We start from the raw sequence: 26,037 nt of genomic DNA, 5'->3' as shown, positions 1-26,037 counted from the left end.
CTGTACGGTGGGCTGAGGTGCCATCAACAGTCATAGCAGAGCCAGAGGGTCCACCTAACTGTAGCTGTGCTGTTGTACTGGCAGGAAAAAGAGGCAAATTAAGAACGGGTACACATTATTGTGTATCATTATTTTATGCTTTAACTATTGAAAAAATAGCAGATCTACAAGCTCACAGCGCGGCACCGAGTGCCGCGCCGCGAGCTTGCAGATCTGCTATTTTTGAAAAATCGTGAACATTTGAATTTTGACCCGATTCTATGAGTGTCTTTTGAATCCTTCTAAGGTTTTTTTTAAAAACCTAAGTTTCTATGTCAGCAATCTGGCCCGCCATCGTCAAAGAAAAGGTCCTTTTCACTTAACTGGAGCTCAGTTAGTCTGTTCTTGAGAGACTACTATGTCAGTGGTTCTCAAACCTTTTCATGTGAAGGACCCCCAAAATGATATTTATTTGGCCACGGATCCGCATCTCAAAACATTTAGTTCCAGGGACCACCCAGAAGCTAAATTTGAGTTGAAAAACGTTCGCTTTGAAAATACATATATTCAAAGATTTGCACACATTTTCACAACTTTTTCAAAAAGAGCAGATCTACAAGCTCGCAGCGTGGCACTCGGTGCCGCGCTTTGAGCTTGTATATCTGCTATTTTTCACTGGTTAAAGCATTCAATAATTCTAGGCCTAAATGGGTTAAACAAAACACCCAAGGTCATCGCCATGCTGGATTGTGGCAGACACTTTTGTCAAAATGTCATTTCTGCCACGGACACGAGTGGACAATAATATTAAACAGCCCTGAATGACCATAACAGCTCTGATGGTGTACAAATGGAACCAAATGGACCCTTGCGGGTGCATTTGGTTCTATTTGTACGCTCTCAAGAGTTATGGAGGTTCTTGCAAATAAAGCATTTGAGAACCACTAGTACAAGTGGTATGACACAGTGTCATATGCAGTACGTTTTCTGAAGAACGCCTGGAGACTTGACATTCAGTATTTGGGTTTTATGATTAAAATAAGAACATTTAAATGGTGTGTATAAAAGAACATCTCAAATTTGCCACGGACAAGATGAAGTCTTTTTTGCCATGTACGGACATGTTGATGACCCCGTGAAGGCTACTAGAAAATGACTGAAATGTTGTGTTACAGTCTAAGGCAGGGGTCTTCAACAGGGGGTCCAGGACCCCTAGGGTGTCCTCAGAGTTACTACAGGGGGTCCTCCAAATCTTTGAGTGATAGAAACCTTTTTTCTCCTTTTCTATATTAACAATTTGAACCCCAGTGTCCATATTCTGAGAACCAAAAATAGCAGATCTACAATCTCACAACGCCTCGCGCAGCGAGGCGTTGTGAGCTTGTAGAGCGGCTATTTTCGGCAAATAGGTTTGGTGTAGAGGGGAAAAAGAGCAGACTAAGTACAGAGTGAAAGATCAAGTTTATTAAGTAGGCTATTGACAGTTCAAGTGGTTAAATATCTGAAACGCAAATTGACATGAATCCAACATAGCCTACACTGATAATTGTGCTGTCAAACAATGAAGGTTGTGGGGGTCCCTGCTTCATCTCTCTCTCAACTGAGGGGTCCTTAGCCTGAAAACGTTGAAGACCCCTGTCTAAGCGTTTGTTTGAGGAACACAAATCTTTCAAAAAAGAAAAAAAATCTAAATACTAAGATACAAAAATCAACAAATTCAATCAAGCAGACATTCTAATCTGCCATAATCCATTTGGAAGGATCAGTGTACGGGATCAGTCATCTTAAGCCACAAGTTGCGTCTCCTATCTCATAAATAATCCCCCACAATTCACGACCACTACTCTCTCACACAAAGCGATCTAATCCAATCATCACACCAGGCAATAAGGAAACGGTCGCCATTCAAACGTGATAGGGTCACATTCAGCTGGATTACCTACTGTAAGGAGCTCGCAGCAGCCGCCATCCCCATGACACAAGTGTGTCACTTTTCCAAAACGTGGTGACATGGAAGTCCACTGCAGCGATGATGTCCTTTAGAACGCTCGTGAAGGTGTCCCCATCGCCTGCTGTGATCCGACTGTCCTCAGATTGTCCAACAGAACGATCATTAGCGTTCCGTACGCTCTGTCGTAATAACAATAATACATTGTTATTACACTCCGTTGTAAAACATCCAGGGATCTCATCAGGACCAAAGACTCATCCTTGTATTATAGCAACACAAATTTAGATTAAAATGATTGTCTGTAGGTTGTTCCAATTGTCACACACAGACACACACAGTAGCCTACAGCAGCAGCTCCGGGGTACATTTACAGTTGGTCTATTTCTGACTCCTTCTGGATTAGTACACTAATCTTATTATCATGAATGTTTAGGTCCCACTCCTCAACAGTAATACAATGTAAAAAATGATGAGCACGGTATCACTGTGAAAAATAAATAAAAACAAAAACTATCTGTCATCCTATCTGTCATCCGCAGCATATTGTGTCATGGTATGTTGTGAATGAGGTCATATTATAGGCCTGGGGCTACTAGTCACGATAAAGTATTATCATCATACATAAGGATAATGTCTGATAATGATGGAACCGTATTTTTGTCATGAGTGGATGTAAAGCAGCAATGCTTCAATTGACTTCGTTCAAGTTCTAAAGGAGCAGCCTGTGTGTAGCACACGGAATTAAACTGTGAGAATCTGCTTGGTTTACTTAGAGCATGCTAAAGCTGATTAAGGTGAGGCTATACCGAAGTGCAGTCTTAAAGGGACATTTCACTCTCTGCTTGGGCTACCTCCCAGCAAGCACAGGACTGGATTAACCATTGGGCCGGTGGGGCCGTGGCCAGGGGCCCTTGGCTCTCAGGGGCCCTTGGGGGAACTGGGCCGCGTGGTCATTGCCAATTTACTATTAAATGTATACCTCTGTTGTCTACGGGTGCTTTCTTGGCCCACAGATGATGATCATGGCTTAAAATCTGAGCTGGGTAGTGCATGTCGGGAGGGAGGGAGGGAGGGAGGGGGGGGGGGGGGGGATTATGGTGGAGGGTGGGGGGGCCCTAAAAATGTAATTATCGACCAGGGGCCCTCGCGGAGGTTAATCCGTCCCTGAGTGGTCTAATGATCTGACTTTCAGCAGAGAGGTTCCATATTCAAACCCCAGTCTACCTGTAGTTTGATGATGGAGTACTTTGGAATGTTCTTTGTAAAGATATGCATGAGTGACTCAAAATGTCTTTGAAAATGCACTGGGTAACCAAAGTGTGTGTGTTTGGGTGGCTTAGTCAGAAAAGCTCTTGACTCATCATCAAATGGTTATGGGATTAAATCCCATCTCTGGCACCTCTGCATCTCCTTTAAATGTCCATTGTCATTGACAATACATTGGTCGCTATTTAACTAGCATTGGTAGTTAAATATTTAAAAAAAAACTAAAAACTATTTCAAAGTAAAAATCTCAAGCATGCATGTCCACAGTAAGGTGGAATTTTTTAATTGTGAATCAAGTTGCTTGGTTAAAGTACCGTACCAGCTTGGTGCGAAAGCTTTCAGATTTAAGTTTTAAAAGTTAAATACCTCCAAAACTACAAAACATTTCTAAGTAAAACGTTCAAGCATGTGTGTCCACAGTTAGGTGAATTATAAAAAGTATGAATGGAGTTTCTAGGTGAACATGTTTTTTTTAGGCGCACAAATCTGCCATTGAGCCCCATGTTAATTTTCTGAATGTTGTATCTATAAAACCATGAAACATTTCAAATATTCATTTTCAGGCAAACATTTCCACAGTAAGCTGAACATGATAAAGTGTGAATGGTGTTTCTAGGTGTACGTTTGTAGCTCTAGTAGCCTGCCAAAGTTTATACTTTTTCCATTGACAATGCATTATTCTTCTGTATTGTAACCTTGGCTACATTGCAAATGAGGGCTTGCCCTCAATTGTACTTCGAGTATAAATAAAGATGATGATGATGACCAAATACAAGATAAAGTTTTGTGGATGTGCAATAAGGTGTGTCCAATATAGTGTCACATGTGAACACATACCATTGAAAATGTGTAAGTTTGTACATTCAGTTAGCTTTAATAGGTTTAGGGAGTGTTAAAATGCTGTAGGAAATGTAACATAGATTGAAAGTTGGAAAAGGCTGTCAACTACTCAGTGTTCTTATTCAGTTTAGAATAGAGCCTGGTAACCGGTAATTGAACACACGCACGCACGCACAATATCTGTATCTGCTCTAGAACCAGACCAGAACAGCAACATTAAAACAAGTCAATCCCAGGCCAGCAGTCTAGGAGACACAGAGTGACATACTGCATGGCAATCTTTATAAACGTGACCTACTGTACAGTATACAAGACCAACACTACGTCACCACAATAATGTTGGCGTAATTAACACCTAATAGTATAGCGATTAAGTCAGGACAAGAAACAAGTGATTTTGTTGGAATCTCATTTTCCATTTATTCACGATGACTTTCAGAGAAACACTGAAACACTAAGGCAAGCCGGAGACTAAAATAATCATAAATGCAATTTCATTTTTGAATTGATTACTGGCTGCTCAGTTTTATATTAATGCTGGTGCTCAATTTAAGGCAGTGGCACTCAATGTGGTTTACTCTGAACCTGAATCTTTTCACATATAGATGTATAGACAATAATCAAAAATCGTGATTTTATGTTTTGCAATAAATGTAATCATGAAACTTGTCAATTAATTCAAATGGCCAATCATACGGTTCACTGCAGCTCAACAGTCAACGTGAGGAGTGGTCAGGAGATGTCTATGAGTTCTGCGTTTAAAAGGCCTGAAGAACACTGTCTGTGATGGGTCAGACTACATGCTGGGGAGGGACAGCAGTGTGGTTCTGTCGTTAACCAGAGGATAATAATACATCCATCCTTCCAATAAAAATATGTAAATATGATGGTACGACAAATCTCCCCATTACAAATGTTGGTAATCTACTGCAACAGGAGGGGGAGGGGGAGAGGGAATAGAATCATGGTTAGTGACTCAGTGTCACAATTGTATAAGTGTTGATCGCGGATACACACCAGTGTCTTTTTTTTCTCTGTTTTCTTGTTTTTTTTTTTTTTGTATTTGTTTGTTTGTCTTTTGCTTCATAATTGTATTGTAACTGTGTGGGAGGGGGGTGGAGGGAGGGGGGGGTGATTTGTCAGAGTGTAATGTATATGTTTTGTTTCTTCAAATATAAAAAATGTACCAATAAAAATATTGTAAAAAACGACGGTAAGAAAATCCAACTTTTAGATTAAAAAAAGAAAAAAAGTAAAAAACTCGACCAAAAACCATCATTATTAAGATTAAGATATTAAGCTAAGTATTGGGGCGATTATCACTGTAACCATAACAGTGCCGTACCGGCATGTTCGCTCATGTCTTTGGTTCTCCTCAAATACCTCAAGTAGGTCTGCTTAGACATTAAAAAGTACATCATCACTGTCATATGGAAACCTTGTAAGTCCCAAAAAAATAGACTTTTCAGGAATTTAAAAAAAGTAAAAAATAAAGGGAATGTGTGCAAGTTATTTTAGTCACAAGCCCTTATTAATACTTTTCATTGGTTAAATATTTATAAAACCCACCAATTTCACTTTCAAAAATGTTCATAAAAGCTAGAATAGGTTTCGGCCCGACAGCAAAAAGAAATGAGGGTTTGAATGTATTCCCAAAGTTTGAATTTTAGTTCACCAGGTACAAGCTGCTTCTCATGACCTGACCTGAATTGTAAACTATTAGGAAGAAGCTGACAACGTTGTCTTGGTTTTTGTCCACGCTGTAACTTAAGAGTACTTGTCTGAAGAGAAGCAACCAAAATGGTCTCCAAAATATGGGACAAGTCTGTGAGGTCACATGTCGTTCAGGTCAAAGGTCACTCAGGTCACAGGCCATTCCTCCAGGCTGGGTCCAGATGCTGCTGAACTGCACTCTCCTCGGTCTCCACTGGGGGGCGAGAGAGAGAAGGGAAGGGAGGAATTACAGTTTCATCATTTTAGAATAATCATACTATTATGAAAAGCATAACACATGAAAAGTGTGCATGTGTGTGCGTGCTTGCGTCTCTTCTAAATGTTACTTGTATTAGAGATGGGATTTATGATCTACAAGCTCACAATGTGTCGCGTTAGATTGTAGATCTGTTATTTTCAAATGTTTTTTTCTTTTTGAAAACTTGTGAAATGGGACATTCTGCATATAGACTAGACAGGATTTCAGAAAAAGTGCTGAAGGCAAATCGTGTTAACTTATGGCAACATGTTTTCTAGGGGTATTAAAGTGTGCCGAATCCAAATCTGCTGTATGCCCAGCAAAAAAATGCACTGTGGAATCAGTGGGTGGAGATCAGTACAACAAGTACCTTAAGATCAGGGACCACAGACACTCCATTCATGAGTCCATCAAATAGAACTCACTCACTGCCTCAAGGTGCCCAAGAGCAAGCAGGCAGGGCACATCTCAATGTTGAAAGATGGTTGTTGAAAGCTTTCTCCTGATTACAGTATATAGCCCATAGACTGTATAAAAGATATGGACAAAGCCATTTGTTTCTATGCAGCGCAAATGACACATTTTGGGTCCTTGGCATGGGTGTTGCCATCATAGATTGTAAAGGCACCAGAGGATGCTATTGGCTGCCAACGGTCACGTGCAACCGCAGGGATACATGGGAGAATGTGGTTGGAGCCTCCCGAAATACAGCACACGAAGAAGAACACAGCCGGCTGGTATCAGTTTAGTTGGCCACGCCCTCCGCAACTTTATCATCAATTTTAACATAAATGGGACCTTATTTTCACAAAACGCACATCATCGTGATTGAAAGGCAATTTTTAACTAGCGATAGGAACCATAAAGTATGTATGAAAGTGTTAATTAAGGTTAGAAAACGAAAGGGGAAAATGAATGGGGTCCAATGGAGAACAATTCTTTTTGCGATTGGCCGGCTGGGGGAAAACAGCGCAACTAGCGGCCAATCATAGGAAGTTTTAGTTCCGTATTGGGCTCATTTTAAATCGGCGGAACTATGCCCCTGATATACCCATGCAGCACAGAGGTGGACATGAGCACATTTTTTAAGCATGAAAACCATACCCTCCCTTTCTGTCTGATAAAGGGAAACTACGGCTGGAAAATAAGTCAGAAGAGGCAAGGGATACAACGGAAGATGGCTGGTCAGAACAAGCTGCTGGGGAATTGGTCCGATTTCCTACGTGACCCTATGCCGCCGCCGCACCTCATAGTGCGTCAATTTGTGCTTCGAATGAGCTTGTAGGTCTGCTATTTTTGACAAATTTGGGCAAATCTTTGAATATATGTCTTTTTTTAAAGTGAGAAAATATATCTTGGGGGTCCATGGAACTAAACAGTTTCAGATGGGGGTCCACTGCCAAATACATAATTATAAATACGATTTGAGCACCACTCATATAGCAACATTTTTCATAAAACTGTTAGAATTTAGAAGACATAATTTGTCTCAGGTGTTAATTCACTTCAACGCTGAACACAATGTGTGTGTGTGTGTGTGTGTGTGTGTGTGTGTGTGTGTGTGTGTGTGTGTGTGTGGGTGTAATCATGTCAGTCTAGCCTCTTAGTTAAACCCTCTTCCTTACTGGGATCCACCAGGGCTCTGTACTAGTCTGGATGGATTGAAATTCCAAATATACTACATAATTACATCATCACGCATTTGACATCACAACATTGTCATCGCAACCAATGTACTGGTCTTTAAAAGTAAACTGCCAATAACCAAATGTCATTCCAACAACTATTCCGACTGATTCAGCTGTCGTTTATCGGCACATCCTCTAAATTTGTTGCACTGATTCACGGTGGTGCTGTTGTGTGAAATGATTCACTGGACCATACATCTGAAAGGAGGACTTAAGGATGCCTACTATGCTGCTGTGGTTGTCGGACACAAGCTGTACTCATTTGGAGGATACAAGAACTACCTGAACAACAGTGATCAGATTGAAGTCCACATGTTCAACACATTGTGTTTGCGTTGGGGGAAGTTGCCCCCAGTGAAAAATGGAAGAGGACAAAGTCCCATTGAGGTTCTTTCCGGGCGCTGGGGCCTAACAGCTGTGCTGGTAGAAGGAATAGTCTACATCTGGGGAGGATGCCGTCCTTACTGCAATGTGCTTTATGCCTATGATGTTGACACCCACAGCTGGTCCAAACCCAATATTTCTGGGTCTATTCCAGAAGCAAGGTACCACCACTCGGCCTGTGTCCTGGAGAAGGTCATGTATGTGTATGGAGGAATCACCCGGCTGACTGGATATACTAATGACATGTACAAGTTGGACACCACCATAATGGTCTGGTCTTTAATTAACACCAGAGGAACTACACCACCTGCCTCCCACGGTCACACTGCCACCATCATTGGAACAAAGATGTTTGTACTTGGGGGCCAGGGGCGCCAGGGGAACTTAAACAATAACACTGTGTTTGACACAGAGAACAACTGCTGGCTGAAGACACTTCCTGCACAGCTTCTCCCAGAAGAACGTTCATGTCATTCAGCCTTTGCCTACAATGGAGAGCTGTACATATTTGGTGGCTGGAAAGGGATCCAGTGCTTCAATGATCTGTGGAAATTCAGTCCAGAGACCTTCTCCTGGAAGCAGGTTGAGACCAAGGGGAAAGACCCCTGGATGCATGGGATGTGCTGTTGCATGGTGGGAGGTCGTATCATCATCTTTGGAGGATACATAGGCCTTAGAATGTCTGATGACCTGTACATCTTAGATTTAAGTCCTAGCCTGAAGACGTTATGCAAGCTATCAGTTATTCATTATGGTCTGGATGAGTCTGAACTCCCACACGACATCAGGTGGGAACTGAGAACCATGACTACCAACAGCAACAGAACAAAATGACAGGACACACAGCCCATTCTCACCCCCTCTGCTTCAACCTCCCGACACGTTCCCAACTCACTTTCTGCTTCACCCGTGCAACGCTTTGGAACACTTACAGTGTCTACAGTCAGACGAGAACGGAATGAGAACGGAGAGCCTTAGTACGCATGCGCCGACATGTGTTTACTGGAATATTTTCCAGTCACGGGGAATCGAACCCCGGTCTCAGTTTTAGCTGTCATCATGCTCTACCAACTGAGCTAAGGAGACGACTGGGAAATTCCACTTTTTTTTGTGTTTTTATCTTTGACAACGTGGATAATAACGTAGTCGCCTGGTCAAAATTTACTATTCTGTCCATAACGGCACATAATTCGGTAACGCCGCTGAGTCGGCTCATGCGCCGTTCGCACCGTTCGCCGCGGCGACTCGGTCGATACCGCTCCCTCGACGGCGGCTCTCGGCGCCTGAGACGGCGTGGCTCTGTCGTTTATAGTGGCGTGAGCGGTAGCGTCGGGTGGCTGGTAAACCCTTCATAGCGGTATCGAATCTCGCTTCGGGACCAACTTTTTTTTTCTTTCTTCTTAGACCACTGGCCATACCCAATTCGTCCAACCCTCGACACAGTAGGCTTACCCAATGCGTCCCCTCGTCCGACGCAGTACGGTACTTGACAAGGCGTTGGTTGTATGCCGCTTTAAAGGTGAGATGTTGCAGCCCACCACACACACGTGCAGACCATGTCTAAGCAAGCACGCACACGCGCACGCGCACACGCACACGCACACACACACACACACAAGCATGAAAGTGGCTTGGAAGCCGAGATATTGGCACTTTTATGTTTCAGCATAGTGGTGGCTTCCATCTTTAAATTATCCATTTTGAGGGCTTAGTGGCCATTTTTGAGGTGGGCATACAGCAGATTTGGATTCAGCACGCCCTTTCGTAACTCAAATCTCTGCTTCTGGGGGTCCATGGAACAATATATTTTGAGATGAGGGTCTGTGGCCAAATAAATGTAATTTTGGGGGTCCTTGACATGAAAAGGTTCTGATTTAGAGGAAGGATTTAGAAGTCGGGTAAAGATCGGGTCAAAGATATTCAAAGACTTTCACACATTTTCACGATTTTTCAATAGTTAAAGCATAAAATAATGGCTAAAGTGGTTAAAATCTAGAGCGACTCGGGCGCGTTCCAGGTCTTTGAGGGTTTATGAATGTGCTCTTTTTAACACTGGAACACTCACCATTAATCTCCATGCTGAGCATCAGTTTAGCCAACCTGTGCTCCACCTCATCGTCTGTGTCAGAGAAACCGGTGTAGCCTCCTCCATCTTTACAGTACTGGATAAACCTACCGGGAGATAAAGTAACACACAGGAAGAGAATATTAGAATGTATTATGGTTGAGCAGCAGATGTGTTGTGAAAAAAAAAATCACACCCAATGTGAAGTGAACGGTGGTCGTGCTTGCATAACGTCTTCAGACTAGGAGTTGAGTCTAGGATGTACAGGCTATGCTACACACACACACGTTTTGCTATGGCAAAACGCTGAGGAAAAAGGCTACAGGCACATGATGATGACATCACTAGACAAAAATGATGCTACCTACACACATTTTGCTATGGCAAAACGCTGAGGAAAAAGGCTACAGACACACGCACAGCCACTCTATGGAGCGGTTTACCACCGCTCAAAAACTGCCGCAATGATCTGTGTGTAAGATATGGTCCATAGAAAACAGGCCGCTTGGACCAAACAAGCAATATGTGAAAAGACGTGGAGAGATATATCCATGTTTCTGCAGCGAGTTTGTATACAAAGTCTCCACGGGGGGTAATCCTTATCACGTTCCTGGATGTGTTAGGCATCCCGTGTGTCAGGGACGTGCTGGGCCCTTGATTCAGCCCGGGAAAAAGAGTTGGAGAGGCCTTCATTGCGCGCTATGGAGAGAGATCTCTCTCTACAGCGCTGCTGCTACTCAAAGATTTGCCATTTCAGATCATGACAAGTGACAAGCCAGTGGGCCAATTACATGAATTAGGCCTATATTTCGTTGTTGTTGGGTGGAAACCTTGTATGTCCAAAACCGTTTGTTTTGTATTTATCATTTAAAAAATGATTTAAACTAGTGAAAACAGCCGATCTACAAGCACACAACGCCTCGCACCGCGAGGCGTTGTGTGCTTGTAGATCTGCTGTTTTCACTACTTTTGTGCAAACAGTTTAATTTTTACTTTTGTGCAAACAGTTTAATTTTTTCCTAATGGCCCAGCCTGGACCGGCCGAGAATGAACCGGCCGTTCGGGAGTTGTCCCGCTTTTCCCAATGGCCAGCACGTCCCTGCCGTGTGTTAAAATGAACAATATTTTACTGTATTATGGAGCTGCTGACATTGTGACACCCACCTGTCCCATGTAGGGTCCGTTTTCAGCACTACGGGGTTTCCCACCACAATCAGCAGGGCCTTGGCTCGAGTCATCGCCACGTTGAACCTCTGACCCAGGAATAGAAAAGTGTGTCAGGAGGGTACACAGTCACATCCTTTTGGTAACATTTGTGTTAAATTAACCCATTTAGAACGGGTACACATATTGTGTATCATTATGTTATGCTTTAACTATTGAAAAATAGCAGACATACAAGCTCACAGCGCGGCACCGAGTGCTGCGCTGTGAGCTTGTATGTCTGCTATTTTTGAAAAATCGTGATAATTTGAATTTTGACCCAATTCTATAAGTGTCTTTCGAATCCTAAGGTTTTTTGAAAAACCTATGTTTCTATGTCAGCAATCTGGCCAGCCATCGTCAAAGAAAAGGTCCTTTTCACTTAACTGGAGCTCAGTTAGTCTGTTCTTGAGAGACTACTATGTCAGTGGTTCTCAAACCTTTTCACATGAAGGACCCCCAAAATTATATTTATTTGGCCACGGACCCGCATCTCAAAATATTTAGTTCCAGGGACCACCCAGAAGCAAAATTTGAGTCACAAACGTTCGCTTTGAAAATACATTATATTCAAAGATTTGCACACATTTTCACCACTTACCTTCTCATTCTTCACAAAGCCCAGGGAGAAACGCTCATCAAACTCCATATACTTGCGGCTGCTGCGAACTGTAGACACCAGAATGACCGTCCTCTCCTGACCCTGAAACTCTTCTACCGAACCCACCTGATGCACAAGCCCGAGCACACACGCACGCACGCACACGCACACACACACACACACACACACACACACACACACACACACACACACACACACACACACACACCAGTGTTGTTTTTGACCGCAAATTCTGATTTAGTTTTAGTCATAGTCTTTTGAATAAAATGTCATTTAGTTTTAGTCATAATTTAGTCACCAGAAAAGTATTCGTTTTAGTCTAATTTTAGTCGACTAAATATCATAAGATTTTAGGCGACTAGATCTACAGTTGATTTAGTCAACTAAAATGTGTTTTGGCAGGCCTAGATGGCATCGTAATGACTGGTTTTACACTTGGTTGTGTGCTGAAAATAGCAGATCTACAAGCTCACAACGCGTCGCAGCGCGACGCGTTGTGAGCTTGTAGATCGGCTATTTTCAGCACGCAACACTTGAGAGCAACCAAACATAAAATGACTCTCTTCTCCTCTAGTCCCTCCCTAACGTTTTAGTCTAGTTTTTATTTTGTTTGACGAAATTGCCAAATATTTAGTCTTAGTTTTAGTCACTACATTTTTGTTTTTGTTTAGTTTTCGTCAGTGAAAAAAACACGGTGGACAAACATTTTTCGTCATAGTTTTAGTCGACGAAATCAACACTGACACGCACACACACACATTTGAACTGCCAAATGGCTGATATATTTCATGCGACCTGTCATTTGTTCCATTTCAGTGCTTGTACCTTCAGTTCATGCATGTTCTTCACTTTAAGCTCCTGCTCCACCTTCCCAAGGGCCTTTCGGATCTTCTGCACCTACACAAGCAGCATTCCCAGAAAACACCTCATTTCACTCTACGTTTGAATCATGTTCCACGTTATCCACACACATGAACAATTAGATCCTATCACAGCGGCTGTGCTGTGTTTTATAGAATAAAGTGAACTGTGGTATTTGATTTGATTCAATCTTTATGAAAAGTAGCAAAAGAACACACGGTTACAGCAATTTGAGGATTACACACGAAGGTTGTGAGACTCATTTCCAGGTCCTCGTACACTTAACAGTTACTAAGTTAAAAACAAATACAAATTACAGTACAAAACACATACATATACAGTACAAACATAACATGTGCTCCCTTATCTTTCCTAAACTACTGACCCTTCTATATAGTCTAGGAAATTAAGTATATTTTTTGGAAGAAACGTTCAGTTTGTGATACAAGCACCAAATTTTGCACAAAGTTTCCTCTGGACATACTTTTCCCAAAAAGCACGTTAGCCACTAATTTTTGATTTTTAAGGGTTGGGGTCCCATTGACTTTATATACAGTAAAATAAAACAAAAACATAAATCTGCTTCAAGTAGCATATGAGGGGTCAAACTAGGGGTTTTTCATGATCCTGAATCCAATGTAAGCATTTGTTTTGCACAAAAAACATTCCTTGGGCAAAAAATAGCCCCCACAGTGGCCCACACTACTGTGAAAAGTGATGACTCATCACTAAACCATAGTTTCGTTGGGCCTTTTTTAGACCAAGGAATGTTTTTTGTGCAAAACAAATGCTTGCATTGGATTCAGGATCATGAAAAACCCCTAGTTTGACCCCTCACATGCTACTTAAAACAGATTAATTTTGTTTGTTGTATTATTTTACTGTATAGAAAGTCAATGGGACCCCAACCCCTTTTTAAATAAATTGAGTGGCTAACATGCTTTTTGGGAAAAGTAGGTTCAGAGGGAACTTTGTGCAAAATTTGGTGCTTGTATCACAAAGTGAACGATTGTTGTACTAATTTCCCGGGCTAATAGGGGAACCTTTTCTATGAGACCAGCTTTAGTCATCTGCTTAAAAGACCTCGGATTGGTTGTCAGTTTGACACTGGTTTCTAGGTCGTTACACTTGTGTGGCTCCTATAGAGTAATGGAGTCATGACTTCACTCGCTCATCCCCCGGTTCGCGGAAGTAATTTCTCTATGGAGAATAACATTGAGTAAAATCGTCTCGTATAAGCATTGTGGTCCAAAAATAAACAAATGGTATCCGCGATATTGTCTCATATTTGATAGTCTATCTCTGGCAAAAATGTAACTAATTCGGCGACAGTAACGTTAGCGTTTTCTCACCACCGTTCCCACTACTCCAGCGACAGTTTTCGTCGTTGTCGGGTGAAACTCTTGTATGTCCAAAACCGTTAGTTTTGAATTTATCATTTTAAAAATGATTTAAACTAGTGAAAACAGACGATCTACAAGCACACAACGCCTCGCGGTGCAAGGCGTTGTGTGCTTGTAGATCTGCTGTTTTCACTACTTTTGTGCGACAGCCTTGTATGATTTGCGAAAGAACGTACAAATTTGGAGATACGAGATTTCCACCCGACAACGACGATATACCAGTGTTGTTGATGCTCTTATACCACCATTATTACTGGGGTTGGTGTGGGCCAGACAGTAGCCCCCCGCGGGGCCGCAAATGGCCCGCGGGCCGCCTATTGGGGAACCCTGCTCTATGTACTGTATATTGTGCCAGCCTATGAGAGGCAATGAAGGTGTACTCCCACCTGTTTCCTGTAGGGGGCAATGATGCCAATGTCTTTGGGTGTGATTCTGGACAGGCCCTTCTTGCCCTGTGTGTGCAGGAGTTTCTTCAGGTAGTCCATCAGCAGCTCCACCTCCGCCACGTTGAAGTAAGAAGGACTGCTGGCCTCGCGCTGGTCCACGCCCGTCACCCCGTGGAAGATCACCGGGAACTTCTGAGAGGACCCAGCCTACAGAGTAGGGGTGGGCGATATGGTGATAAATATCGTTGAGACGATACAATCAAGGGTTCCCACACATCTTTACCAATTAATTTTCAAAACTTTTCCAGAATATTTAACCAGATTTCCAAGACTATATAACAATAATTCAGCTCAATAACAAGTCGCTTACTCCTATGCGCGATGCCCAAAGACAGGTAGTGTATGCCAGTGGTTCTCAACCTTTTCAGGCCGTGACCGCCGAAATTGTATAACACGGTTTTATTGTGAAAATAGCCGATCTACATGCTCACAACGCCTCACGTTGCGAGGCGTTGTGAGCAGCATGTAGATCTGCTATTTTCACAATTTCTGCCTCTAATATTTGACAATTTGGCAAATGTTTAATAACCAAAGACTATGCATAGCTATTTTTCTAGGACCCTCCAGGAAAAAAAATATTTTCGTAATTTCAAAATATTTCCAGGAATTTCATGACCGTGGGAACCCTGTACAATGTCTGTATCGTGATGCAATGAGGGAGGAGCCTTATAAAAAATCCTGTGAATTGTTAATAAAGAGATTCACTGCCGAATTCATTTAAACCTGCATTTTGGTCTGAATCAGTAGTTCTCAAACTTTAAAATGTCAAAATGGGAGACCCTTAACTCTGACAGTATACAAATGAAACCCATTAGAACCGTAAACCAAATGGACCCATAAGGGTCCATTTGGTTTCATTTGTATACTGTCAGAGTTACATATATGTAAGGGTCAATTTAGACCTCCCAAAAGGAACCCAGAGAGTCCCTGGACCCCACTTTGAGGACCACTGGTCTAAATGGTCTGTTAATCCCTTTTCTTTTAGTTTTTCTTACCTTGGCTTGTAGGTGGTTGTACTGTTAAGTAACTTGAAAAATAACCATAAAAACCAACATGAAAAAGAATCGCGATAAGATCGTGTATCGTGATTCAGCATGGAAAAATATAAGATAGCGTATTTTTTTCCCATATCGCCCACCCCTACTACAGAGACAATGAAGCCTACTTTACTGTATACTTGGTACAATTGCTAGCAGTCGCCTCATGTTTTTTTCACTTGAAAATGAATTATTTTGGGGCATGTGAGTGACACAGCCGTAGGACTGACAGGATTATTTTAGGTTACTAGTAGAAACTTTAAATTCTTAGGCTGCGTAACCACCAAGGTGTTTTTTTTTTTTTTTTCAGGAGCTATCACTGACCTCCCCCCGTCTGTGAAAACGAATTGGCTGGTGACATCAGCACGCTTTAAACGGCATCAATATGAATGAGGAGAACAACGTACACTAGCCTTCCCCAAAGGTACGCCTGGTAGCTAAGGCACTCAGTTATAAACAGTTCTACCTCATCCGAGTCGTCTCACTCATCCACATTCCTGCTACGATTTTCACACCTTAGTCCCATAGAAATGCAAATGCAGGCACCCCATTGAATAGAGAAAAATCAACGCCCATGTGTATAAAGGTTACCTTTTTGGGCAGGTGTTCCCATCTGCAGTAGGAGTCGCGCAGCACCTGGTCAGCGCATGCTTGCAGATCTCCATCGTAGAACAGTTCATTGGGAGTCTTCAGAATGGCCGGATGGGACCTGCCGCAGAGATGATAGCATAAAATACATCCATTCTGTCATGATAAACGCTACCAATAAGATGACGATGATTATTATTATTACTCTACTAATAAATCACTGAAAGTCTGTCTGTCTGATATATACGCATGCTGACATCACTGTTACTAAACACTAAACAGTACCAAAATTGGAGATAGCTGATACAACCGCCATGGTAACAGAGCATGCTGAAACAATGCCCAAATTTAGATATGACTGACATGACTGATACGTCTGGGTTCTCCAACATTACTTCTGAGACTCCTACATTCAATCCATATCCAATCATTATACTGTGCCCCCATAACCCAAACTGCACATAATTCGGAGCACATATCTTTGAACAGACAAGGACTAGTTGTTATTATTATTATTATTATTATTATTAATGAACCTGTAGTTATTCAGCAGCTTGGTGACAAAACGGCTGTTGAACTTCCCCTCTTGGTTCTTCTGGTACAGAGAGACATCCGTGGTGTCCATCAAGCGCTCCAACAAGGACACACCTGCAGATGGAAGAAGCAGGGGTTGACACTAAGGTCTCAGATGCACTTGCCCCACGGGCAAGTACAGGTCATGTTCTACTTGCCCATCGGTCATGCCCACTTGCCCGAAAAGTAAATCGTCCATTATAAAATGATAGGTAAAGATTTTAATTACTGCTCAATTTAACACTTATATCTTTACTTTCTGGGCCTGTGCGATAAAAAATGTCACACCTCAATACCTCCAAATCCAAATACCTACATACTGTAGCTATGATTAATTACGTCTATGGTTTCACACAGTAGCCACAGTAAAAACAGCTCATTATAGGTAAATAGTGCTCTAATTTTACATTCCACAGACCAGAAGACAGATCGCACTGGCCACGTTCAAGTGTTTGGACAGATATCTCGTGTTGTCCTTTGTGTCCCCTCTCAAATGAGCACTTGCAAACTTCACCTGCCCTGACGTTTTATCTACCAGCCTTTGTGTCAATGCCTGGAAGAAGCTTTTGATCTTCTACTGTAGATCAAACATCTGCACATTTGATAAACCAGTACAGTACAAACACATGTCCTGCTCTAAGGGTGGTCCGGGTCTCCCACAAAAAATGTAGGTAATAAGAAAAAAAAGAAGAATATTTGGTAAAATTGCAAGGCGCCTTACAGAGATTGTGCATTACATTCACCCATTCACACACACATTCATACACCGATAGCGGAGGAAACCATGCAACCTGCTCACCGGGAGCAACTAGGACAGTGGTTCTCAAACTTTATTTGTGGGGTCCCCAGATGATTAACTTAATGTAAAAAAAAATGTCTCACTCAACGGTAAACAAACCAACACACAGTATAAGTGTATACAGGGTATCTGCACATTTATAATGTGACGATTTAAGGACTTTCAAGACCGTTTTAATACCAAACTGTCAAGTATTAAGTAAGCAAGAGTCGAACATTATGAAAATAGCCGATCTACATGCTCACAACGCCTCACAGTGCGAGGCGTTGTGAGCACTGACCATGTAGATCGGCTATTTTCACAATAATTATGTCTAGAACCGAGTCACATTAAATCTAATACCTAATTCCAAGTGCTTGTCAGGGTGGGGTTCCCCAGTTCAAATATGTTTATTTTGGGGGTCATGGCCTAAAAAGAACCCTTGGAACTAGGGGTTCAGAGTCCAACTCTGAACCCCCTCTTCGACACTAACTCTGGGGGAGCCTGGGTTCCAACTGGGAACCCTCTTGTGTTTTAAGACGGCAACTCAACCCCTGAGCCACTGTCATTTACTTGCAAACCCACAAATAAAAGACGTGTCCACGACCAACAGATGGGTTCCGACCAAGTGTTTGGGACCTACTGTACTGTATGTGTGTGTGAGTGGGGGTGCTACGTTTCCTACCCAGGCCATATTTGAGTGCCAGAGGAGATCTGAGGATGGGTCCAAGTTGCTTGGGGTCTCCAGCCAGGACCACCTGACCAGAGTCTGCATGGAGTAGCCCTGTGTTCCATGGGTCACAGACATGAGAGCAGATACAGGATAAATACAGCAATACAACACATGTTTCTAACTTGCCAGGACTGTTTTTCAACCGCCAATATAGCCCATGGGCCATACGAGATGTCGCTATACGAAAGGGGGCAGAGGTTACTTAGCATTTTTTGAGAAGCTCTATATCTGTAGATAATATTTTGGTATGATAATCCTTCCTGAGTCACAGCTACATTGGTGTTATCAGCCGCTAAAGTTGGTGTAAAACACATGCTTGCATTGGATTTAGAATCATGAAAAACACCTAGTTTGACCGCTCATATCGTCATTGTCTGGCCAAAACCTCTTAATTTAAAGGAGTAGTTCACCCCCAAAATGACTTTTTTTCTATTGATTACTCATGCCATGGAGAGTAGAGTTCAATAATATTTTTTGGTTTTTGTCACATTCTTTAGACAAAAATTTGATTTGAGTAAATTTACCCCCATTTCCGGATGGTGACCCGTTTCGAAACGGGTCACCATCCGAAATGAATGGGGGTAAATTAATACACATTTATCTCTTAGGAATGCGACAAAAAACTAAAAATATTATTGAACTCTACTCTCCATGGCATGAGTAATCAATAGAAAAAAAGTCATTATGGGGTGAACTACTCCTTTAACTCCATTTTTGAGCTTTTTGGGCATAAATCAGGGCTATTGAACACCCTTTACAGCTGAATGTATAATATTGAACCAATGGAAAGTAGTAAAAAGTGCTTGGGACAAAACCTCCTAACTCCACACAAACCAGCTAATCGGGTGAAGCTAACTCCACCCCATTGGCCCTCTTTTTTTCAAAAATATGTGCTATAACAGCCTTTATGTCTGTGTGTTGCTAAAAATGATATTGAACCAATGAAAAGTAGTAAAAAGCCCTTCGGTCAAAACCTCCTAACTCCACTTGAGCTCATTTTCCCGAAAATGAACATTTTGGAGTTAGGAGGTTTCGGCCCGACAGCAGAGATATGCTACTTAAAGCAGATTTTTTTTCTTTCTCCTGTATAGTAAAGTTAACGGGACACCAACTTAAGCAGCTGATAACCAATTTAGCTGTGTCTCAGAAAGGGTTATCATACCAAAATATAATCTGTAGCTAGAGCTTCTCAAAAATGCCTAATAAATGCAAATAACCTTTGCCACCTTTCGTATAACGACATCTCCTATGGCCCATGGACAAATAGGGCTGCAACTATTGATTATTTTCTTGGCCATTATTGAAATACTATGGATTCCTTTTTTTTTCATCATACAACAGTGTCACACAAAAATAGCAAACATAATAGACCAGGTACAAGCTCACGCGTCAAGATCCGACACGCTGTGATGCGCTGTGAGCTTGTGGATTAAATTGCTTAGTTTGATTCACTTTTGTAACCCCACCTGCCAATGGGACGACGCATTCAGGCTCCACTGCATGTCCTGCCTCGTCCACAAACACATGTGTGAAATGTCCTTGAGGAATCCCTCCTGTGACCAGCCTACACCATGGAATACAAACACATGACAATAATATGATTAATATACCTCCTGTAACCAGCCTACACCATGGAATACAAACACATGACAATAATATGATTAATATACCTCCTGTAACCAGCCTACACCATGGAATACAAACCCGTCAGAACACTGGAAAAAGTGCACAGGTCTGGGCCAGGTCAGGTGGCTCATTGTGGGCCAGCAATGTTCGGAATTCGCCAATCACAATGGAATAGGATAAATGGGACTCTTTGAGTCTCCTACTATGAACTATGTCGAATTATTGACTTAGGAATGCGATGATAAATCACAAATTCTCCATGAATTCAAGGCTTCATGAGGTGTGTAATTGATAGAAAATACTTTTGGTCTTGCTCAGGGCCACCTCGACACATTGCACAGGGGCTCGAACCCGGGACCTTCTGCTTCCCAAGCGGGGCGCTCTACCTTAGTTATAGCATGAAGCATTAGAGTTCTTCTTATGGCTGTGATGAGTGAATGCTAGCACGTAGCATTAGCTACCTTCCAGCAGTTAACAGTGTGGTGACGATGATCTTGTACTTCATCAGTTCTTCCTTAGAGGGAAACGCAAACGAGCCTCCTTCCAGGTTACAGCAATCCTGTGAAAACACATCATCAGGGTGTGATTACAGGAGCATTACCAGCATTGATCCTCATTGGTTGCACCTTATTTCGAAGACCCAAGGAAGCCACAAGCGTGTCCACGTTGTGTAACTTCACGCTACTGTATCATCGAACAACAAGTTTTCTTTCGCCCAGAAAAGAAAAAGTGTTACCACGACCGTCCGCTGAATAGTTACGGCAATTGAAAAAAAAAACAAAAAAAAAACACATGCTGCAAGCTTGTAGACCTGCTATTATTAACAAATTGTGAAAATGTGAATATATTGACCCGATTCTATAAATGTCCTCTAAATCTGTGGTTCTCAAAACTTTTCATGTCAAGGAGCCCCAAAATTACAGTATGTGTATTTGGCGGCAGACCCCCATCTCACAATATGTGTTGTTCATGTGTCCCCCAGAAGCAGAGACTTGAATTACAAACGTTTGCATTGAAAAATATACATTCAAAGATTTTTCACAATTTAAAAAACAAAATAGCAGATCTAAAAGCTCGCAGCGTGGCACTCGTGCTGTGCTGTGAGCTTGTACAGGTATATCTGCTATTTTTCAATGGCTAAAGTATAACATAATTCCAGGTCTTACTCTTAACACATTCCCGTCTCCATCTTTTCGTTTTTGGCCACTAGATGGTGCTGTTCACTAATCTATGAGTCAGCAATGGCTTCTGTGTACTCTGGGGAAGCCATTGGTGAGACAGGCTAACCATTTACATCTTCCAAAGTTCCGTACTGGTCTTTTTCAATTTTCCATCAGGTTTAGGGGGGCTCTTCGCCCCCTAGTGGCAGAAAAAAAATACCTCTGGGAACTCAGATTGGGGGGGGGGCTCAGCTATGGAACAGTCATATTGCCATTTCATCAAAGTCTACTTACCTTATTCAATTTAAATATAAGCTTAGAACCCACTTGATGAAATACAAATCCACATAGTTTCCCACTCACACATCATAACACTTGCACCCACACCTTTTCTTTTATAAATATATTTTTCTTTTTATACTGTATATTCATTTGTTATATTATTTGTGTTGCTATGTTGTTACTATGTTGACAGCAAAGAAACCAGCTGATCTAGAAACGGGGCATTTCAGCTGGTATTCTGCTTCCCCTACATCTCATTCCTGGCTACGCTACTGGCTGGCAGTAAATGCGTTCAAGCAGGGGTCTTCAACAGGGGGGGTCCTCAGAGTTACTACAGGGGGTCCTCCAAATCTTTGTGTGATAGAAACCTTTTTTCCTCCTTTTTTGTATTAACCACTTGAACCCTTGTGTCCATATTCAGAGAACTTTAGCCAAAAATAGCTGATCTACAAGCTCACAACGCTCACTGCGAGGCGTTGTGAGCTTGTACATCAGCTATTTTTGGCAAAAAGCTTTGGTGTAGAGGGGAAACAGAGCGGACTAAGTACAGAGTGAAAGGTCAGGTTTTATAAGTATTGATGGTTCAAGGGATTAAATATCTGATAACACAAATTGACATGAATCCAACATACAGCACACCGATGATTTTGCCGTCAAAAGATGAAAACCTTTGGAATCTATGAACAGGTTGTGGGGGTCTTTGCGTCATCTCTCTCAGCTAAGGAGTCCCTGGCCTGAAAACGTTTGAAGACCACTGTGTTGAAGGGTTTAGGAGGGACTGACCAGCAGACAGTCAGGAACAGCGTTGGGGTCCCAGCAGCGGGCGTACATGCGGTACACCTGGTGTTTGTCCACGTGCTGCACTATCTTCCTACAGAGGAGGTCGGTGGCGCTGTTGCACGGAGCGCAGGCCAGGATGTGACAGGAGGAGCCCTGGGTCTTCTGGATCTGCTTGATGGCCTCCACCACGGTCACCGTTTTACCTGACCAGCGCGCACGCACAGCGCACACGCACACACACACACACACACACACACACACACACACACACACACATACGTAATGAGGGCCAACCCAGAACTCGAACCATAACTTTCCAGAACCAAGAACTTTCAAGAACCTGTGAAGTTCCAGGACCAAGTTCTGCTTATGTTTCCATATAACCAAAACTAACAGGGAAGGTCCCAAAAAAAAGAGCAGCAGCGCTGCTGGCCCCGCCCATAGGTTCCCAGAACTAAAGTTTAGTTCTACTACAGGAGCAGGACCTAAAAAAGGTTCCAGGAACCTCGTCTGGAACCGGGCCGTACGCAATGGAAACATAACCAGGTTCAGGTTCCTGAATTGCAGTGGAAAAGGGGCTTATGTCACTCCTCTTCAATATTACTGCCGTTAGTGTTTCGTTTGTTTCAATAAATATTACACCGATTTAAAGGGGGTGCAAGTGGTATTGTATCGAATACAGTTGTAATAGCTCCAGTCTATATTCTGATAGAAATTATTGCTATATACAGTGTGTGTTTGTTCAGTAACAGGGGTCTCCCCTAGCCTGGTAAACCAACAGTTGCGTGAAGGACACAAGACGAGACACTTCAAGGTTAGTCTCTCGTATCATGCAATTAAGTCCCAACCTTTTTTATATTATGCATTTGAACCCTAGCGCCAATATTCGGAGAACTTTAGCCAAAAATAGCAGATCTACAAGCTCGTACGAGCTTGTAGATCGGCTATTTTTGGCAAACAGGTTTGGTGTAGAGGTGAAAAAGAGCACACTAAGTAAAGGTCAAGTTTATTATGTATTGATGATTCAAGTGGTTAAATATCTGAGAACACACATTTACATGAATCCAAAATACACTGATGATTGTGCTGTCAAACGATGAAACTATATGGAATCTATGAAAAGGTTGTGGGGGGGTCCCTGCTTGCTTCATCTCTCTCTCTCAACAAAGGGGTCCTTGGCCTGAAAATGTTGAAGACCCCTGATCTAGAGCATGTTTGTATGTTACTGTATCTAATGCCATGATGAGTTAAGGTCTCAGCTTCCAGCAGACTACACGTCCCAGTTATACATTGGTAATAATCTAGAATGAACACTATGACATATTTATGAGGATAGTTGATTAAGAAACATCAACCATCGCGGCAAGGTCAGCAGAAACTGCTAACAAAAGCTGTGCTGACACTCCAATGTCTTCCTGTAGGAGCCTAGGCCTAGCACAAGTGGCTAGCTAGCACTGAAACATGACTATAACCCCTTTTACAGAACAAACACTCTAGTCTATAGCAATCATTGCTATCAGAAGATAGAGCTTTAAATTAACAAATCAACGTTTTGTCTTGAACTAAAATAAACATATCACTTACAGCACCTTTAAATACCAATTCTACCACTTTTTGTGGTCACATGTTCAGATACTGGATTCTGATTGGCTTAAAACAGTGGTAAATCAGTCAACAACCTTGAGTTGGCTCATGGACCCCGCCCACTGTTATAACCTTGCAAGTTACAACTGTGTTTTCTTTCATTTATATGGTAGAAGTGGTAGAAAAGCAATTTACCATTCGAGGGTCGTGGGTTGTTGTTTGGCAACCCTGAAACAGTGGTAAATCAGCTAACAACCCAAGACCCTCGAATGCTAAATGGCTTCCTTATACCACACAATCAAGCACACACTTGCTCCAGTAGGCCTACAGTAAAGTATATAGTACCTGTGCCAGGTGGTCCAAACAGCAGGTAAGGAGCTGGTTTAGAAGATCCAGCGACGATGTGTTGTACAGCTGTGTGCTGCTCTGGGTTCTTCTCCAGCTGTTTGTCAAACAGTCTGCAGAGAGAAAGGTACAACCATATGGTGCTGTATAACTGAGTGTTCAACGATGTTGGCTTTAAAAAACAACAACAACACTTAAACCCTATATACTTAGTTGACAGGAGTCAACCAGAGCACTAGTCTAGTAATTCTAGGAAAAAAAATCCACTCAGGTTGCACAAAAAACATTCCTTGGGCTAAAAATGGCCCCAGAAAATGATGGTTTAGTGATGAAAAGTGATGAGTCATCACTTTTCATCAGTTTTGTGGGAGTTTTCTGAATGTTTTTTGTGCAAAACAAATGCTTGCAATGGATTCAGCATCATGACAAACCCCTAGTTAGACCCCTCACATCCTACTTAAAGCAGATTTTTTTCTGGGTATTTTCCTCTTGTATAGAAAGTCGATGGGAGCCCAACTTGATTTGGCCACTGTGGGTATTTGCAGTGAGCAGATTATGGTAGATTTTTTATCCTGGTTAGTAGACCTAATTTCCTGTCAGAATCAGTTGAAAAACTAAATAACACAATTTTTTCCAACCTCAGCTTTATTTTTACTGGACTTATACTAGGTCCACTGATATCGTATTTTTGAGCTTTTGATGCGGTACGGCGCGGTGCAGTCATGGCGATTTCGATGAGTATAATGAATAAGCTTCATAACTAGTTCACATGAACGATATCGATGTAACTAAGATATTCGATTGGTACATATATTTTAAATGGGCAGAATTACAATTAAAATACATTTTATGTTGAGGGCGAGATTATAGTTCCACATCTTCCTGGTCATTGTGAGTCACCCAAGATGCACTGCGCTCTCTCTCTTCTCTGTCCTCTGCCTGTTTCAGGCTTTAAGGAGATTAAAACATGTATTTTCGGGGGGGGGGGGACTCTGTTTTGCAATGTAACTACTGTACTTTTATGTTCCTTTTTTATTAATATCACGTAGATGTTTTTCTTTTGGTACTTTAAATAGAAATAATGAGGCTATGAAAACGACATGGGGTGGGACTTTTTTCCCATTCTCTTCTATTATAAAAATATTCTTCCCTGGCTTTGTTGTCCCACCTAGTAACAGAACGACATGAGGTGGGACTTGACAAAGAGTGAATTATATTACTGGCACTAAAAGTGTTTATTGCGACCGTAGGTCGCATTTACTACCAAAACCTCCACAGGCTGTCCGTGGGTGAGTGAGTGAGTGAGTCAGTCCGTCACACTTTTGCCCTGCTCATATCTCCACAACCGTTGCCCCCATCCATGCCAAATTTTGCACACACACTCCTTGACTGCCAAACTACAACCTCCAAGGACCCCCGGAGCCCCAGGGACCCCCAGGTCCCTGGGGGACCCCCAGATGTAAAAAATGACCAAATGTGGTCACATGTCACACGTCACACTTTTTCCCTGCTCATATCTCCGCAACCGTTGACCCGATCCATGCCACATTTTGCACACACACTCCTTGCCTGCCAAACTACAACCTCCAAGGACCCCCCGAGCCCCAGGGACCCCCAGCTCCCTGGGGGACCCCCAAGTGTAAAAAATGACCAAATGTGAAAAAATTACCACCCCAACGGGGCAGCTCACGGGGAATTCCCGGGGACCACCCACTCCTCGTGCTCCAGAACGGATGCAAAAGTGGTGACGCCCCCAGTGGAGGACCCCCTCCACTGCAGCTCACATAAAATGCCCTAACTCGGCCTAGGAGCGTCCGGGAGAGCCGGGGCCGGTACCTATTCGTCCACCTACGGTCGCTTATCTCCCGATT

The 26,037-nt window shown here is 42.4% G+C and overlaps 1 protein-coding gene across 2 annotated transcripts in view; it reads right to left on the bottom strand.

The window, feature by feature from the left end:
- Window positions 1–4,505: 4,505 nt before the first annotated feature.
- The window catches only part of LOC308291917 (putative helicase mov-10-B.1), a 39,698-nt gene continuing 18,166 nt past the window's right edge, over window positions 4,506–26,037 (bottom strand). For both annotated transcript variants that reach the window (XM_080734063.1, XM_080734064.1), the window contains 13 exons: window positions 24,167–24,279; window positions 22,241–22,440; window positions 20,477–20,574; window positions 19,856–19,953; window positions 18,342–18,440; window positions 16,842–16,953; window positions 16,309–16,426; window positions 14,621–14,827; window positions 12,796–12,867; window positions 11,950–12,075; window positions 11,310–11,398; window positions 10,146–10,252; window positions 4,506–5,963 (listed from right to left, as the gene is read on the bottom strand). In XM_080734063.1, the coding sequence (XP_080590189.1) occupies window positions 5,902–5,963; window positions 10,146–10,252; window positions 11,310–11,398; window positions 11,950–12,075; window positions 12,796–12,867; window positions 14,621–14,827; window positions 16,309–16,426; window positions 16,842–16,953; window positions 18,342–18,440; window positions 19,856–19,953; window positions 20,477–20,574; window positions 22,241–22,440; window positions 24,167–24,279 (1,501 nt within the window). In that variant the 3' untranslated portion in view covers window positions 4,506–5,901. The remainder of the gene's footprint in view (window positions 5,964–10,145; window positions 10,253–11,309; window positions 11,399–11,949; window positions 12,076–12,795; window positions 12,868–14,620; window positions 14,828–16,308; window positions 16,427–16,841; window positions 16,954–18,341; window positions 18,441–19,855; window positions 19,954–20,476; window positions 20,575–22,240; window positions 22,441–24,166; window positions 24,280–26,037) is intronic.

Source organism: Nannobrachium achirus (genome assembly GCF_963921795.1).
Source record: "Nannobrachium achirus genome assembly, chromosome: 9".
NCBI lineage: Eukaryota > Metazoa > Chordata > Actinopteri > Myctophiformes > Myctophidae > Nannobrachium > Nannobrachium achirus.
This window is presented reverse-complemented; position numbering and strand designations above follow the sequence as displayed.